The 17,626-nt window shown below is 39.8% G+C and overlaps 1 protein-coding gene across 1 annotated transcript in view; it reads left to right on the plus strand.

Moving 5' to 3' along the window:
* RPS6KA6 (ribosomal protein S6 kinase A6) overlaps positions 1-10,893 on the plus strand; it is a 101,644-nt gene extending 90,751 nt beyond the window's left edge. The window contains exons 19-21 of the mRNA XM_019521389.1: positions 1,259-1,376; positions 4,381-4,521; positions 9,736-10,893. Of these exons, the coding sequence (XP_019376934.1) occupies positions 1,259-1,376; positions 4,381-4,521; positions 9,736-9,861 (385 nt within the window). The 3' untranslated portion in view covers positions 9,862-10,893. The remainder of the gene's footprint in view (positions 1-1,258; positions 1,377-4,380; positions 4,522-9,735) is intronic.
* Positions 10,894-17,626: the final 6,733 nt, after the last annotated feature.

The following is a 17,626-nucleotide window of genomic DNA, read 5'->3' on the forward strand; positions in this document are numbered from 1 at the left end:
GCCGCAGCCCCACTCCCTCCCTTGGTGTGGGGGCCTCGATCTACACCCCCACCCCTGCCCTTTCCCTCTCCCAGACCAGCCAGATGCTGCTGTCTGAGCTGCCAGGGTGTGCTCCTAGCAGAGTGCATGCTGCGTCTGTGTGCATTTAGCGAATTTATCAGTGACATCATTGACCACATCAACCAAAAAAAAGCCAATTGCCAATAATGTCAATTGTCCTTTTATCAGTGCTGATACAACATGAACTGATGTTATCAGTGCATTTCTAGTAATTTCTAAATTTTCAACTGGTAAATTTTCACTAAGTGTCTTTCTGCACATAAATGTTTCATAATTTTTAGTCCAACAACTAATATTTTAAACACCTGTGCTTTTTAATTATATTTTTGAGTAATGAAGAGGTAATATAGTCTTTTTGCTTTTTAAAAGAGACTTTTTATGCTGTCTGAGCCAAAAGTGTTGTCTTATAAGTTTGAATATTATTACGGTTTTGTCCTCCATAATAACAATTACTTATAACTTCTTACATTTTATTTATATGTTCCCATAAAAGGCCCAGGGAGCATTTTTTTTAAAAGTAAAAATAAGATCAATCATAAAACCAGGTAAGATATTAAAATAAAATAATAAATGATAAATAGTTACCAAAATAATACCTCAAAACTTAATCAGATTAGTTAATGTATGATTGATTATGAAACCTAATTAGCTGTTTTCTAGAGATCTTAACATTCAGATGAGCCCTTGGTATTAATATTTTTTTCATTGTGCAGATCTTAAAAAGTTTTAATACTTGTGTATATCTAAATGTTGATAGTATGAGACCTAACCGTGAGATTTTTAGAAATGCAGACCCACTAATATATCCTTGGATTAGTAAAGCATTTGTGTCGGGAAATTACAAGTGAGGAGAAGTAGTTGAATTTGTAAACAGTGCAGTTGGGGAAGTGGATCAGAGACAAGGGCTCCATATGCTTCTGTGGCTGGGAGCCCTCAGTCAATTGACCACCACCCCCAGCCTCCGGAGCACACAGGAGACTTGAAGGGCACCAGTGTGCTCTGGACACTGGAAGCATTGGCCACATTTTCAGTCAAAGATCTGATAGGAACCATCCATGAAGTTATTACACATCTTGTGTAATAACTTTATGGTTTATTTCTCATTTTATCCCACCGTTAATTGATTTACTTATGTCATAAATATATTTGAGTAATCCCATATGTATGCAATCCTTCTTCGCTGTTGCTTTTTTAATAGCTATACTCCTTTCGCAAATGGTCCCAATGATACTCCTGAGGAAATCCTGGTCCGGATAGGCAGTGGAAAATTTTCCTTAAGTGGAGGAAACTGGGACACTGTTTCAGATGCAGCAAAGGTATATACATGGTTTTTACATTTTCTGGTGTTCTCAAGAATGCGGGCAAACAAGTTAAAATAATAATTGACTAGTATAACTCAAAAATACACATGTTAATGCAACTGATTGAAGTTGTTCTTAAGTATGGACCATATGGTATATTTTGATGCTTTCATATGTTACAACTAAATCAAGGGCTATGTTTAATAAAGGCAGAATGTTTTACAGTGTCTCAGAATGCATATATTTAACACTTAAAGTGATGCTTGCAAGAGTAATTTAAATGGATCAATCTGTAGTGTAAAATATTTCTACTGCTGGAAGATTAGTTTCTTTGGAAAACAAGAATGATGATGTCATTTTATAGATAAAACCTGAGTTACATTTCCCATAGCCCTCAGTTAAAATGAGATGAAAACTAATTATGAAACTATGCAGTCTTCATGGGAGGGAGGGGTAAGGGAGCTGAGCCTCCAGATGCATGCTTCTTACTTCCCTTATAAGCAGTGTGACCATACCCATGATTCCTTAGCCCCGTCCCGGCTGGTTGGTCAAAAGTCCCAGGCCGGAGCCTGGCAGGGAGGAAGGCAAGCAGACTGGAGCAGGCACCACCCCACCTGCATATGGCACGTCCTTGCTTCAGCACAAGAGCAGTGGTGCTTGCCTGACACACTGCCACTCCATCTCCCTGCCAGACTTGGGCCCAGGAGGCATGGCCAACCGGACAGGACCGGGCTGTGGAATCCTGGAGTGTCGGACCTGGACGTACGGCTGTCCTGCTTATGAGCACCATTCTTTTATGGACATCAGGCTCCCGGTGCACACTTAATCATTGTATTGCCTCCCAAAGTTTTGGCATAGAAATGAACTACACAATCAAAATTAAAAACTGAAGCTTGGATAGTTGCACTTGATTTTACTAACTAGGCTAATCGAGGGCAGTCAGCACAGAATAAGTGTTGTTTTATTAAACGGATTCACCCCACAACTGTAAAAGCTGTCATCTTCTAGTTTGGTGATTTATATTCTAGAATATAGCAGCACAGAATAATAGACTTCTCTATACAGTCCATGGTATTTGTGATTTCACAAGATGATGTAGTCAGTAAACTAGGAAGAATCAAGAGAAGTTTACAGGGAAATATATTTTTAAAAGTTATTTATATATGCTTTTGGGTATATGTCCAGCATATCTAAAGGAAACATTGAGCACAGAAATCTAAGCGACTTTAAGATAGTAGTCTAAAACTAACCATTCCTGATCCTTCAGTTAATGAACATAAAAACTGCAGTTCTGGTTTCAGTCTTGAACTATCAAGAGTCCCTCTAAAGATTATTTGAAGACTTTATTGAAAAAAATCGTTAGGAAGACAAGATCTGATGATACTAAATGGAAGATCCAAGAATTTTTTTCAGAAAAATGCTGAGGGAGGTTGTTCCATATTTCCAAAAAGAAATAGCATAAGTAATGCACATAATTTTTGTTTGACAGCTTGCATTTAATTTAAATGTTATGATTATATAGGGCTTAATTTACTGCTGGATTTAACTAGAAAAAATAGAAGCAAAGGTTTTAAAGAATACTGACTGATATGAGGGTTGAAGAGAAACAGGGAAATGTATTTAGCTTAATTATCTGGCATGGAGTGTTATAAAATGAAAGCAAAACAAAAACCATAATGTTAAGAAATGTGACTCAAACTAAGAAGTTGTGGGGGAAACAGATGATTGCCACCTACTTAACATCTGCGTATTTCAACTTGTAATGTGTTTGCAAATCCAGTGTTGTAACATTATGCTAGTACATGAAAATCAATGAGCGAAACTAAGTTCTCTGTTCATATACTAGCTAGATGAATTGCAGAGTAACAGACTTAAATAGTAAAAATTAGACCATTTTAAAACATCTGCATTCAATGTGCGGTGGTACTAATGCAATAGATGTTTTCAATTCTAAATTTTTTTAACCTGACACAGTAACAGGTTAATAGATTTTTAAAAGTCGAAAGAGCGCATTATTGATCCTCTAATCTGACTGCCTGATTTAAATCAGCTGTAGTATTTTGTTCCAAATCCCTGAATTGGTGCCTAGCTTGTGGCACATCTTTAGAGCGATATTTAAGAAATGAATGTCTAAGAGACTCCAAGTAATGAAGAATTATCTGTATCTCTTGGTAATTTATTCCATTAGCTAATTATCATAACAACATTTTAAAATTCAGTTTTTTCTAGCTTTAACTTCTAGCTTGAGGATTATATTCTGGTTTTGCCTACTGCATTCAGAAAGCTTTTTTTTCCTGATCAGAAATCCTCCTCCCTTCTACACCGCCTTCCCCACATGTAGGTATTTGTCATGGCCTGAGGTGTACTTCCCCTTACTTAGCTTATCCAGGAGAAGTAAGCTATACGTAGGCATAACAGTTTTATGGATATCAAAGGATATGAATATAATTCAACTTAATGTATTTACCAGAATCCAAGACAACTCTCCAATAAGTAGATTCTATACATAGAAAATGTATACGTTTGTTATAACTTTCCATGTATAGACTAATTGTTATTGGAGGGTCATCTTAAAATTATCCCTGCCACCAGTGCATCAGAGAAAACAGTGGCGGGGGGGCAGGTGGTGGGGGTGGCAGTGCAAAACAGGCAGTTAAGGAGGCAGATGGAAGGGGCAGGCAGCTTCCCCCTGCCACCCTTTCTTTATCTGTTGCACCAATTGTAAACTGTATATAAAGCATGTGTATAAAACAAACAATTATAAAAGACTCTTTAGCGTAAAGGTTTGCCTTGTGAATTCATTTGTAAAGGCCTGCATAGCACAGCACATTGTTTTTGGATCCCTGTGCTGTCAAGCTACCAGCTGCTCCACTTTCAGTTGCTGATTTTCTTGTGTTGCAGCCTTTTAGACTGCCAGTGCAACTTTTTTTTTTGTGTTTATCATAATTTAGACTTTAATGTATTGTATTTTTTCTTTTTCGGATATAACCGTGTTTGTATTTTTGTAACTTTAATCTAGGACTTGCTATCCCATATGCTTCACGTAGATCCACATCAACGCTACACAGCAGAGCAAGTATTAAAACACTCGTGGATAGCTTGTAGGGATCAGCTGCCACATTATCAACTAAACAGACAAGATGCACCACATCTAGTAAAGGTAAAGCAAAAAGCTTTTCATATCAGTTTTTGTAATAAGTCAGGGGGATAGAGTCTTGTTCAGCTTCCAATATTTTGTCTGTCTAAATTCCCAATTCAGGCGAATATAATATTGTTCTTTAATTCTCCTAAAGTTGAAAATGGATTTTGGACTTCTTTTACTGCAAATAGTTTTAGCATGGAAATATAGGTAAAGACTTTTGTGCAAAGGTGTTTGTCTATTTCTCCAGTATATACTTCACTTCAGGTTATACTTTATGTTGATGCTGTAGTATCAGAGGATTAAGAGCTAATAGTCTGACAGCTTTTAGTAGTACAGAGGAAGAAAGGGCATGCAAATGGAAGTGGCAGTAGATAGATGCCTAGTTGTTCCATGGCATGATTCCTCATCCACAGAAATCCCTTTTACCCCTGTTCTCTAAGACTGGGGTTTTATAAGAAGTATTTTTGAGGTGAGAGAGAGAGTGGCTGCTCTCTCAAATTCTTCTCATACGTTACCTTCTATAACATTCCTATTGGCCATTACGTTGGCTCTTGATATGAAATGACAGAATAACCAGCCATGGCTACCAAATGCTCTCCTCTGTGATTTGGATTTACCATATTTACTCAAATCCAAGAGGCCCTCCCCCTGATAACACAGAGGGGAAAAAACCCCTTGTCTTGGATTTGAGTATGAGGTGGTGGGGGAACAAGCAGCTGCTGTGGCTCTGGCTCCAGCCCTGTCCCCACAGTGGTGGGGACAGGCAGCTGTTACGGCTCTAGGTCTGGTTCCACTTGCAGAATCACAGTTGTAACTGCAGTCTGTTCCCCTCTGCCCTCTGTTTCCTCCCCTTTCCCTGCCCCCTTCCTCTCCCCGCCCACCACTTACCCTTGCTCTGTCTAGCCCTGTCCCACCCTGGAGCACAGAGCATCCACTTGCTCCAGCCCTGGCCTGGATTGGTAGCAGTGGCAGCACTAGCCAGGCATTAGTCAGGCCTGGAGTGCCATGCTGCTACTGGGTTAAAGCAAGCACATGCTCTGTGCCCCAGATTGGAGCAGGGCTAGAGCCTGCTGAGGCAAGGGTAAGCAGAGGGGCAGACAACCCTACCACCCTCCTACTGCCTGCCCCCCTGCCACTGCTTTCCTGCTGCAGTGGGGGTAGACAACAAATTTAAGAACTCTTCAGTAATTAGGATCTATACATGGAAAATTACACAAATTTTATAAATTGTCCATGTATAGAATCTAATCATGGAGGGTTGTCTTAAATTCAGAGTTGTTTTGTTTTCAGGTACCAGGATTGTCACATCCTATTATACGTATGTATTTACTCTAATACTAGATTCATAGATTGTTAGGGGCTGGAAGGGACCTTGCAGATCACTGGGTCCAGCCCCTCTGCTGTAGACAGGAAGACAGCTGGGGTTAGGTGACCCCAGGGAGGTGACTGTCTAGTCTCCCCTTGAAAACCTCCAGGGTAGGTGACTGCACCACCTCTGGAAGGAACTTATTCCACAGTCTGGACACCCTAACAGAAGGAGTTTTTTCTGGTATTAAGCCTGAAGTGGCCTTCCAGGAGTTTATATCAATTGGCCCTGGTCTTCCCTGGGGGTGCCCTAGTGAACAGTTGTTCACCGAGCTCCTGATGCACTCCTCTGAGATAACAGTAAACTGCTATCAACCTTCTCATTAGGGTAAAGAGGCCCAAGTCCCTCAGCTTTCCCTCGTATGGCTTGCCTTGCAAGTCCCTGAACATACAGGTCGCTCTTTTCTGGACCCTTCAAGTTTTTCCACGTCCTTATTGAAATGTGGCATCCAAAACTGGACGCAGCACTCCAACTGTGGTCTCACCAGTGCTGAGTACAGAGAGAGTATCACTTCCTTAGTTTTACACAAGATGCATCAGTCAATGCATGCCAGTGTGTTGTTTGCCTTGCTGGCCACCGCCTCACGCTGACGGCTCATATTCATACGATGGTCAGTCATTACCCCTAGGTCCCTTTCGGCTGTGGTGCAAGTCAGGCTACCACGCCGCACCCGGTATCTTTGTTGAGGATCCACTGTCCCCAGATGGAGCACCTTACACTTGGAAGTGTTAAACTTCATCTGCTTCTGGTCCACCCAATTCTGGAGCCTGTCCAGGTCCACCTGGATCTGCAACCTATCTTCTGATGTGACCACAGTGCCCCATAACTTGGTGTTGTCCACCAACTTGGCCAGTGAGCTTTTTCACTTTTTTTTCACTCAGCTTTTCATCCAAATCATTCGGCTTTTCATCCAGATCATTGATAAAGATGTTGAAAAGCACTGGTCCAAGCACAGACCCCTGAGGGACACCACTGGCCACTTCACGCCAGGATGACACAGATCAATTCATGAGAACTCTCTGGGTCCTACCCTGTAGCCAGTTTCCCACCCACTGAACCATCGAGCAGCTGAGCCCACAATCCAAGGCTCCCGATTCAACATAAGGGAGGACAAGTCCATTGCCTTAAGTTTGAGTACGAGGTGAGGGGGCAGACACAGCTTTGCTGCAGCTCTGACCTGACCCTTCCAGCTGCCCCTGTGCCAGCTGCCCCCCTGCTCTGCCACTTAGTGTCAGTAGCAGTTTTGGCTCTGGCCTGGGACATGGAGCACATAATGGCTCTAGCCCTGAGCCAGCCAGGCAGCAGTGGGGCTCTGGCTTTGGGGCTGGTGTCAGAGTTTTTGCAACTGCTGCTGCCTGGCTTGATGGGTGTCAGAGGCACCATGTGCTCTGTGCGCCAGGCCAGAGCTGCAGTCGGAGCCACAACTAAGCATGATTGGCAGTTGGAGGGGAAGCCAACAGGTGGTGGGAAGCGGCAGGGGCAAAATGTTCCCCCTGCCACCACCATCCCCAACAAGTGGCAGGTGAAACGGGCTGCAGGGAGGGCAGGGGACAGGCCACTTAACACCCCCCCTGCCACCTGCCCCCATGCAAAACCCACCTCCCTGCCATTGGTTTCCTCACTGCAGCTGAAAGAAGGAGGGGATACGAGTTTAAGACTACCTTCTAATAATTAGATTTTGTACATGGAAAATTATAACATGTCTAAATATTCCATGTGTTAGAATCTAGTTATTGGAAGGTCATTTTAAATTTAAAGTTGTTTGGATTCAGGTAAATACAGTAGATTGGATACATTCGTATTTCCATACTTGATTATGAATTCATTAGGTTAAGGTAAACATTAAGTCAAAACTAACAAGTACAAGATACTTTATGATTTTCTACAAAAGCGTCAAGCTGTTTTCTGCTTTATACTGGCTCCTTGCCAAATAGAGTTTAGTTTGTGAGATCAAAACTTTCACAAGAGTGGGAACGAAGCTGTAGAACCAGCCACTTCCAGAGCTAACTATAGAAGCATTTCTTAAACTTAATCTCACTGTTTCTTTATGCAGTGCAGCCATTCATTCATTCATAAACAAGCAAACAAATTGTTGATAAACTAATTGACCCTTTCCTCCTTTCTATAAACGGAAAGAGAAAAGTTTGATACTTTTCTCAAATACTCATGTAGTATGGGCCATATAAGTATTCACTTATAAGTAAAAGTAAGTATATGTTATAGTTTCCCTTAAGGTTTTGGCAGGTCTCCAGTCATTATTATAGAATCAACTCCATTTTTATATCATGCTTTTAAGATATTTCTTGTATTGTGCTTTATAATATGTATATTTAAATAAACATGGTCTGGTAGTAAGTAATAAAGAAATAGTAAAATACAGAAAATTAGGACACAATTGCTTAGTCTCTTTAGTGGTATATTCATGCCTATTGATTTATTTTAGGCATGAAAGCATTTCCTTACAAAATTGCAGTTTTTCAGCTTAATTCTCTACTGATATATATTATTAAAGCTATGGTGAGCTGCACCAGCAGAGAAATTTCATCCCTGCAAGTCAGTAGCAAGCCATTCTTTTTTGCCAAATGATTTCAACCCAAAGACCAAAGTTCAAAAATAAATACCGGTAGGCTAGGGACAGAAGTTACACAGTTTAAGTCATCAGTAACTGATTTAAACCTGTAACAACATTAGTTCAGTGCACATAAACCAGTTTTCAAAATGGCTGAAACTGGTTTAAAATAAACCTGGTTAAATGCAGTATCAGGCTTAACTGATTTGGGTCAAACCAGTTTATGGAATTTCTCTCCCAGACCTCTTCCTGGTTTGAGTTAAATTGGAGTCCCCCAGCATCCCTGCATGCTTTCAGCCCTGGACTGGGCTGTGCTGTCTGCTTCAGAGGTCAGGGCTGGCCCTGCCTCTCTGCTCTGGAACCACAGCTGGGGTAGGGGGAACATGATCTGACGCCAGCTGGGCACGGCCCCCTAAGGCAAAGGGGGCATTCAGGAGGTTTATTTCCCCTCCTTCCCTTCTCTTCCAAGGGGACCGCAGCTGGCATGTGCCTGGCCAGGGCAAAGCAGCCCCTGTCGAGGTCATCCCACCCCTGCTGCTACAGTGGCAGGGGCATTGCTAGTTGCTGGCTGGCATGGCCCTGCTGTTTGCCCACCTCGCCCAGGGCTCGGGGTGCTGAGCTGGGCTGGCCCATGGGAAGTGCTGAGAGGGCATGGAGGGGCCGGCCCAGGCTGGGACACGGGGGCAGGGCCCTTCCCAGCTGGCTGGGGCTGCAGGAGCTGTGCACCCGGATTACTCCCAGCTCCCTGCACCCAGCCTGGCCCAGGCCTCCCTTCTGGCCTGGCCCAGGCCGCCCTTCCACGCCAGCCGTCAGCAGCACCCACAGCCAGCCCCCTTAGCCCTGGGCTGAGGCAGGTGGATAGTGGGGCTGGGATGCGGTGGCAGAGCCCTTCCTAGCTGGCTGTGGTTCCATGACAGCCTGGGCTAGTACACACAGGAGGCACCTGGCCGGACAGTGGTGCGGAGGCAACACAGCTGCGGGCGGCTGCTTTGGCAGCAGACTAGCTGCGCAGGATGAGTCCATCGTGCCTGTGGCTGCCTGGGCTGGTTGGAGGCGCTGGCAGTCCCAGAACCCAACAGCTACCTGCCCCAGGGACTTGTGTGCCAGCAGCCACCACCACACCTCAGATATTAAACATTAATTATTCCTTCACCAGGAAAAAAAAACACCAAAAAAAAAGAACTTATAAAAAGAAGTTCTATTTCTGTGGCATTTGCACTGTTTTATAAAAACCTTATATTTAATATTCCGTAGTTTCTAGATAAGAGTGAACTTTTGTTATTTCATTGTTTTCTAGGGGGCCATGGCCGCCACATATTCTGCACTGAATCACAAGACATTTCAGCCAGTCTTAGAGCCTGTCGCAGCTTCAAGTTTAGCTCAACGACGGAGCATGAAAAAGCTAACATCAACAGACTTATAGATCCACTGGGGCACCTTAGCCAAACTGGAGCAAGGGAAAAACCAACAAGTGGCTCTGTTTTGCCTGACCTGTGATCAAAAGGCATATATGGTTTCCTGCTAAACTACTTGAATTCTATAAAAGTCCTTTTTTAAAAAAAAAATCCACAGGTTCAGGGGGATTCATACTGTGTTTTACAGGCAGTGTCCATGTTTATTTAAGTTGAATGTCTGGGTGTGTTACACAAACCATAAGAAATTTTTGTACATTGTCTTTTAAGATTTGTTGCAAATATTACTTTACATTCTGTATAGTTTCCCTGGGTTCATAAACAAATGGTTTAGGGGACCATTGCCAGTAACCAAGTTGTACATAAGTGTCAGCATCAGGCCCTTTTATGAGATATCTGTTGGTTCTCAAATTTCTTTGTAATTGGGCACTTATGAAGGGACTCTGTTTAGCTCACTGATTGTAAGGCAAGACTAACAGGTGCATTGTTCCAGGGCAAAATGGATTTGTGCTAATTTAGGAGCTCTCCACTTCTCTGGTGACAAGAATTGAAAAGTGTTACATACAAATATTTAAAAAGTGACATGCATCTTAGGCCTGTACTTGTGTTAAAATGGTCACTTGTAGACCACAGCAAGCAGTGATAAGCAAGTGATCTCACAGAGGGGAACAGGTGTTTCTATTGTCACTTTGTACCTTTTCACAAATAATTATAAGCTTAGAGAAACGCATCTGCTTTCACCATATAGAATTTAACTGTTCTGCACTGAGCTGTGAAAAGTGATAACATTGAAAAACAAGAGCCTAAATGGTATTGGTACTACTTTGGATTAGGATGTTACGTCTCCAGATAAACCAATATACTCTGTGTTGCCTATCCTGCACAGGGACCATATTGCTGTTTCTTTAGCTGTCTTTTCTGTTGGATAGCAGTATATCCAATTTTAACTTGTCCTGGATTGTAAGGTGTAAACTGACACTTTATTGTAGCATACTTGGCATATGGTTTTTTATTATTTTTATTTATTTAACATTATGTAAAATTGCTTATATTTGAATCTCTGGGGGTGTGTACAAATATTACAAAAGACATGCAAAATTCTTCAACTTGTCTAACCACCAGGGAAAACTGGGAAATAAGCCTTGTGATGAGCCCAGGTAATTGTTAGATATGGGACTTCATTTAACTAAAAATGGGAAGTAGGTTATGTAACTTTGGACCTGTTGGTGAAAGCATCCTGCTGCCAGTCTGACCTTAACTGCTATGGTAGATCACAAGGGGATAGTTAGTCTGCAACCAGGCCAGGGCCAATATCATTTTAGAGTTTTCTAAATCAAAACCAGCGCTTTGAATTGCATCTATAAGCAAAGTGAAAAATAGTGCAGTTCATAGAAATAAAACATTTCACACATTTTAGACCATAATACACAACCATTCTAATAGGTAATAGGATGATTAAATATCTTAAACATTAGAAAAATATACCAGTAAAATATTGTTAGATTTGAACACTTCAGACTGACTAAAGTCAAGTGTTATCCAAACTGGTCTGCCCTCAATGAATTTCTGATTCCAGATGATGCTTTAAGCAAGTCATAAGATGCTAATCCTGGGGAAAAGACAGAGGACTTTGCATATTAAACAGTAAAATTAAGCCTTTTGGAGGATTCTGGGATAAATACTAACTATAGTAGAAGCTACTGAGAACCTAAAATGTGGAGAATATTCACTGATTTGTTTTCATTTTGATTTTTTTTTAATATCTGTGAAGCACTTGATGGCATTGGGAGTACTGTAGATGTACTGCTGCTTTCTATTTATTGCAGTGGGGGAGGTGGAAATAGTTTTGCTAAACAAGTGTTTTAGGTTGGGATATATGTAGGTTTAAAATTTGATACACATGGAAAATATGTGTATTGTATCATGCCCAGTACTACATTTTCTTGAGTGTAATAGGGTTTGGAAAAATTATGGCCCACTTGTGCCTGTTTTGAGGTGCTCGTTTGAATGCTTGAAAGATATATCAAAGAATGCAGCTGCCACGTGGAAAGCATATTATTTAGAAACAATTCTGCTACTTATTTTGTTTGTTTCATTACCATTTAGACCCATTCCTACAGGTAAGCACTCGCTTGTGTTTATTTTGCAACGTAATATTGTAATTTTATTTGTCATACTACAAATGATTGCTCTGAAATCAAGGTTACCAAAAGGTTGGACTGAATGGGAAACAAAGTGCACATTGGAAAAAAACCCCCACAAAGATCCAGGCATAATGCAGATTACAAAGCTAATAATAAAAGGAGGAAAGGAAAATGTTTAAAATGCTGAGCTGGATTATCTTCAAAATTGTTTTCCCCGCCCCATCTCCTTCACCCCATAGGGTAGCAGCTGGTCTTTAATGGCTTTGTTCCTGAGTGATTTAGCTGTGTTTACACTGCTATCTTCATTTAACTTGCTCAGAAGCACTGTTGTAAGCACCTTACAAGCATTTTGCACAAAATCAGTGATAAGCAGTCCAAGATAAATAGTGTGTTTTGGGGATTTTCTCAGTGTGCAGGATGTGGGGGGCAAAGGGAATTAAAGAGTAAAAATGTGCAAATAAGCTAATTATGCTGATTATTTAATACAGCATTTAGAGCATCTTCTGTAATCTCAGTCCTCCCAGTGTATAAAATGTTGCTAAGCTCTAACACAGGTGGCAGTCCACAGGCAAAAAATATGGTTTTGCTGACTGCAATACTGCGAAATTAGTCTTTTCACAAAGAAAGTACATAGACAACACCTTTGTTGTATTTGTCACAAACATGTCATGTGCCTATTTTCATCTTTAGTTTAGAAGGAAAAGGCATGCTTATTGTAACCAATGTAAGCAAAATCAAATCTGATCTATACACTACAATTTCATCATGTCAGTTTTGCTGTAGTGCTTGATGACCACCTCATTTATTAGTTTTCTTTTGAGGATTGAATTGAAATTTCTTATAATAAAGGAAAATGCCACCTTAGTACAACTCAGTAGTTATGAAACTCTAAGGTAAATGTAAAATGAACTTCTCATTAGTAATTTGTGAAAAAAAGTTTGAAAATGAAGACAGAATGATTGGAAATTAACAGAATCTGCATCCCTTACAAATGGCTTTCAAACAATCAAAGATTGTTTCATTTGTTACCATTTTATTGTGGTACAAGCTTATAAATTAGCTACAGTGTGAATTTTTATTTTCATACTCAAGTCCTTTTAAAAATAGGAGTGCAAACTACACTGCCATCCTGCTTAAAATGACCCAGCATTGTAGTAACTCACTTTCATTTCCAGCAAAATAGGTGCACGCAAGTAATATTTCAGCAGCACCAATTGCAATCTCTGCTCTTGTTTGCAAAACTAATCTACCTGGGCTTGATTCTGCTACCACTAAAATAGGCACCCATTGGATTTAACTGGTGCAAGAGCAAACTCTTAAGATTTTCCTTATTCTGTGTACTGTCAGATTGTTTACTCAGGTGTACTGTTTGCAAAATATAAATTCTACAGTGCAGAACTTTGCTGGCCCCGTTACTCAGAAGTTATGCTGTGACACCACCAGCAGCTTTTGCTGGAGAACCAAAAGTATCCATGGAGAGATTATCATAAGCCTTTGTTTGTTTGTTGTCTTCTAATTGTATTCAACACACAGTTTTTAGCCTCTTGCAGATTTTTCCTTTTGCTCGAAAGGAGTTCGTCCCTTTGACCACACTGAAAAATTGATGTGGTCTACAGATGCTGTCCCCATGGTGGCTGCACTGCTGTACAGTTCAACAACTCCAGACAGCATAACTATCCCCAAATATCATAAATATGAAAACCCCCACAAGTCAGTTGTAAATGCTCAAATTCCCATTATAAAGCTCAATTGTCCTTTTTCTGCCCATTTTAATATTTTTTTTTAAACATGAATTTATATATTCACGGTATACTGTAGAGACAAAAAAGATTAATTGGACCACACAATAGTTAAAACAAACCTGTGCTTCTGCCAAATTTTAAAATGTTCTTTAACAAGCAGTAGAAACCATTCATTATACGTTATGTTCATAAGTGTCATAACACTTTTCTGTACCACCTATTATTTTACTCCCTTCCCCCAACAAAAGATAACATTATGAGCTTGGGGAGGCTGCAAGGATTGGGACTCGTTTGTGTATAAGCTACCCAAAAGTGCAGTGATTATCCAGATTTCTTGACTCAGCCAACTTAAGCCTAAAAGAGCTAAGTGAATGGGGTTTTGTACACTGTTGTAGCACTTGTTTCTTTCAGTGCTACAGTAGTATTGAAAGAACTACTTTTATGTTTAAAGATAAAAACTTCTCATTTGGGGGGGAAGGTATTTGTTTTTTTTTAAGTTCACTAGGTTTGGTTCAACTTTTTTGCTAACGTTGGGGAGGTAGGTTTTATGGAGCCCCAATAGGGATACATCCCCATGAGCATGCATGTGCAGTTTTGCAGTGCCACAAAACGGGTCTGTAGCACTGCAATCACACATGCCACACATGCAGGCGTTCACCGCACTGCTTAATTTGCAATGTGGCGGGGGGTTTTGACACCTCCGCCACATTGAACAGGAAAGTCTGTATATTTGACTTAACTATACATATATTTGACTTAACAATTGGCACATAATCATTTATAAGCTCATTCATACACATGTTGCTGAATGTTTTATCTGTTTGTATAAATGTCACAGACACTGTACTATGTTATGTGCCACCCTTCAAGTAAGTGCATTCAAGGTATTCAAGTAAGCACATTCTGAATCTTGAATGTCTTCATTTTTCCCTTTAAAAATAGCTGTTCCCAAGCTGCAGTATTTCTTTGGTGATAAGTCTGCATATTTCCTTGTGAATAGAAAAATATTCAAGTGACAAACTTAACAATGAGAAGCTGCTAAATAACTAAAAGCTTAATAGCAACATACTGCTATGTTGTTTTTTTTTAAATTAGATAAGTTTAATACAGATTCTTGCTTTATTATGGAGCGTGTCTTTTATAGAAGGAAAGTCTCATGGAAAAAACCTATTTTGAAAGTGGCATGCAATGGATCTTTAAAGTTTAATTGGCCTATATACTTCCTTATAATGTATTTCAGAAACAGTCATTCAGTTGCCATTTAAAGTAATACGTGATTTTAGTTCTGGCTTTTTTGTTAGGGTACTGAAAAAAGGTGGCATCTCCTTTGCAGGGCACAGCATTACTATTTTGTGTGATGCATTAGGCATATGAGCAACATTTGTAATGATATTGCGTTGTCATTATTTTCCCAAGCACTTTTGCATCAATGCACTGATGTTTTTGATTAGAGCTAAAATTGTTCTGGTATGTGACTGGCCATAAAACTCAATATATGAAAGGGCATTAACTGAAAACAGTGCAATTTAATTACATGTTATCTGCGGTACTTCAAAGATTAACCTATTCAAAGGGTCCCCCTTATCAGATATTGTAACTATCACTTCCTTCTCTAAACATATTGTGGATTTTGTATCATATTGTATTTATTTCATTTAATTTTTTAAAAGATGTTTTCTTTAAAGCTCTGTATATATTGACATTAAAGTTTGCATTGTACTACATAATCCTTGTAAGGCTGAATCCAGTAGTGCATTATAAAGTATGTTTTTACGTTGCAGTATGCTGCTGAAAAGTACTGACGCCTTGAATTACAACATGCCAAAGAAACATAAAAATTGTATTTATTTTTGTTAAACTTTGTGAATAATTTTAAAGGTGCAGTTTTAAATAGCTGGTGGTTCCTTGGGTACTAGAATAAAAGGTTGCACATTCTTAATACTTACAGTTGACCAAATTTGATCATTTTATGGTTCAGAAATTTTCAGCCCCATTTTAAAATTTTATTAAAAAAAGAAAAAACATGCAAACAACATTGAAATTCACAGTACTGATTACTGTCTTTAGCAATCCTTGCTAATATTTCAGGCATGAGCCAGGTGTGTTTCCATAGTTAAAATATAGTCTCCATTAACATGTACGTATTATGCACTTTAAAAATGCGTACATAAGTATGACTGAAAAGTAAGTTTATGATTGGAAGTTTAACCACTTAATTTGGAGGGGGGTGGTGTTGATAGCTATGACTATTCTATCACTTTCTGACTATAAGATTCAAGGTTGTTTCTAGATTCAGGATGTAAACAGACATCTCATTTGAGGCCATCCTGATTGTCCTGAGTTTTAACCTGGATCAAAACACAGGGCAAGCAGCATGTCCATTTACACACAAATATTTCCCTTCTAAGCTAAATTGCTTTCCCTTTGCCAGTAGGTGGCTAGCAAGAACACACAGCCTGAGAGGCTTGCCTCAGAAATGGCTTTCAGTTAACTTGCATGAACCACAATTGAAGTACACAGCATTGTGTGGAGGAAAAGGGGTTAACATATTTTATCTTACATACTTCACAGGTACTTAAAGTTTGTATGGTTCTAGCAGATGTTTATACCCTCAAGGTAATATTTTGCTCTCAAAAACCAGTTATGCACATGCTTAGCTTTTGAAACCGCATTGAAACTAGAGGACCCATTACAGTGCTGAAAGTTAAATGTACATTAAGGTTTGAGGCCAAGTAGGGGCCTAAAAGCTCCAATTGCAAACTATGCCTCTGACTAATTTTAAGTGTTAAGTAACAACATACTGCAATTCTGCAGATTTTTTTTGGCCTATATATGAGAGCCATTATTGAAGATAAAATATGGATATAATCCAGGTTATCCTAAATACCACAGTGAAAAAATAACATTTCATGCCATAAGATAGGAATATACCTGACTAGTTGATAGTAATGCATTGTTGATCATATGCCCATGTTGAAGCTAAGTACAGTAGTATTCTGCAGGTTTACTTCTGTAAAAGAACTAAGTGGTATTCTTGTTGAGAGTGCTTGTTTTTATAAAGATCATCTGCTTTTTAAATTATAAGTTATGTGGATTGTGAAATGCTGCTTTTAACATTGACTTGAGTGTAACCAGTCATCTGGGGAAAGAAGTAGAGATTCTTTCCATTTTTGTATATTTAAGTTTTGACAAAAATCATAATTTAAGAGTCATTAAATTTAATAACTTACTGTTGGGAAATACTGGTAGATATCCCTACTGGTGGTAGGGATGCCATTCGAAGTAGATCACATCCTACCCGGATATAAATTCTTTAACAGACTTAATGTTGAAAGCCTTTCCAATATATTGACTTGAAAATGAAAACTGGCTTGAAAACATTTGCTCTGACTTCTTTTCCTGATGCTGGTTAGATACTTGTGCTGAAGGCATACTTGCTTATAATTAAGAGAGTTGAAAGACTGTTAGAGGAATGGAAAAAAGAATTACCAGAATGAAAGTAATGTAAAATAGCAGTGTTTAATTGTGCAACTGCAGGCTAACTTGGAGATGGTGGAAGAGAAGCAGCTGTTGAAAAGCAATGGAGCAATGAAAGATTAGCGTGTATACGTGTGCATACACTGAGGAAGTTTGAAACTGAAGTGCACTGGTGCATTCTCATGCTGTCTGTACATGTGCTCTGGGGTGGAAGTGGGGGCACTTTAATTGGAGCAGCTCCATTAGCCACTCTAATTAAAGCACCCGCAGCATCATGGGTATTCAGAGTCCTGCATGTCAAGCTGGCACGGAGAGTGCTTGAATTAAAGCTTGTTCGATGAGCTTTAGTTCAAGTGCCCCTGCCAGCATTTTGAAACATGGGGATGCTGAATAGATGTGACCCAGAGGCTGCT

This window comes from Gavialis gangeticus, unplaced genomic scaffold (genome assembly GCF_001723915.1).
Source record: "Gavialis gangeticus isolate Ggan-Ray unplaced genomic scaffold, GavGan_comp1, whole genome shotgun sequence".
Classification (NCBI taxonomy): Eukaryota; Metazoa; Chordata; order Crocodylia; family Gavialidae; genus Gavialis; species Gavialis gangeticus.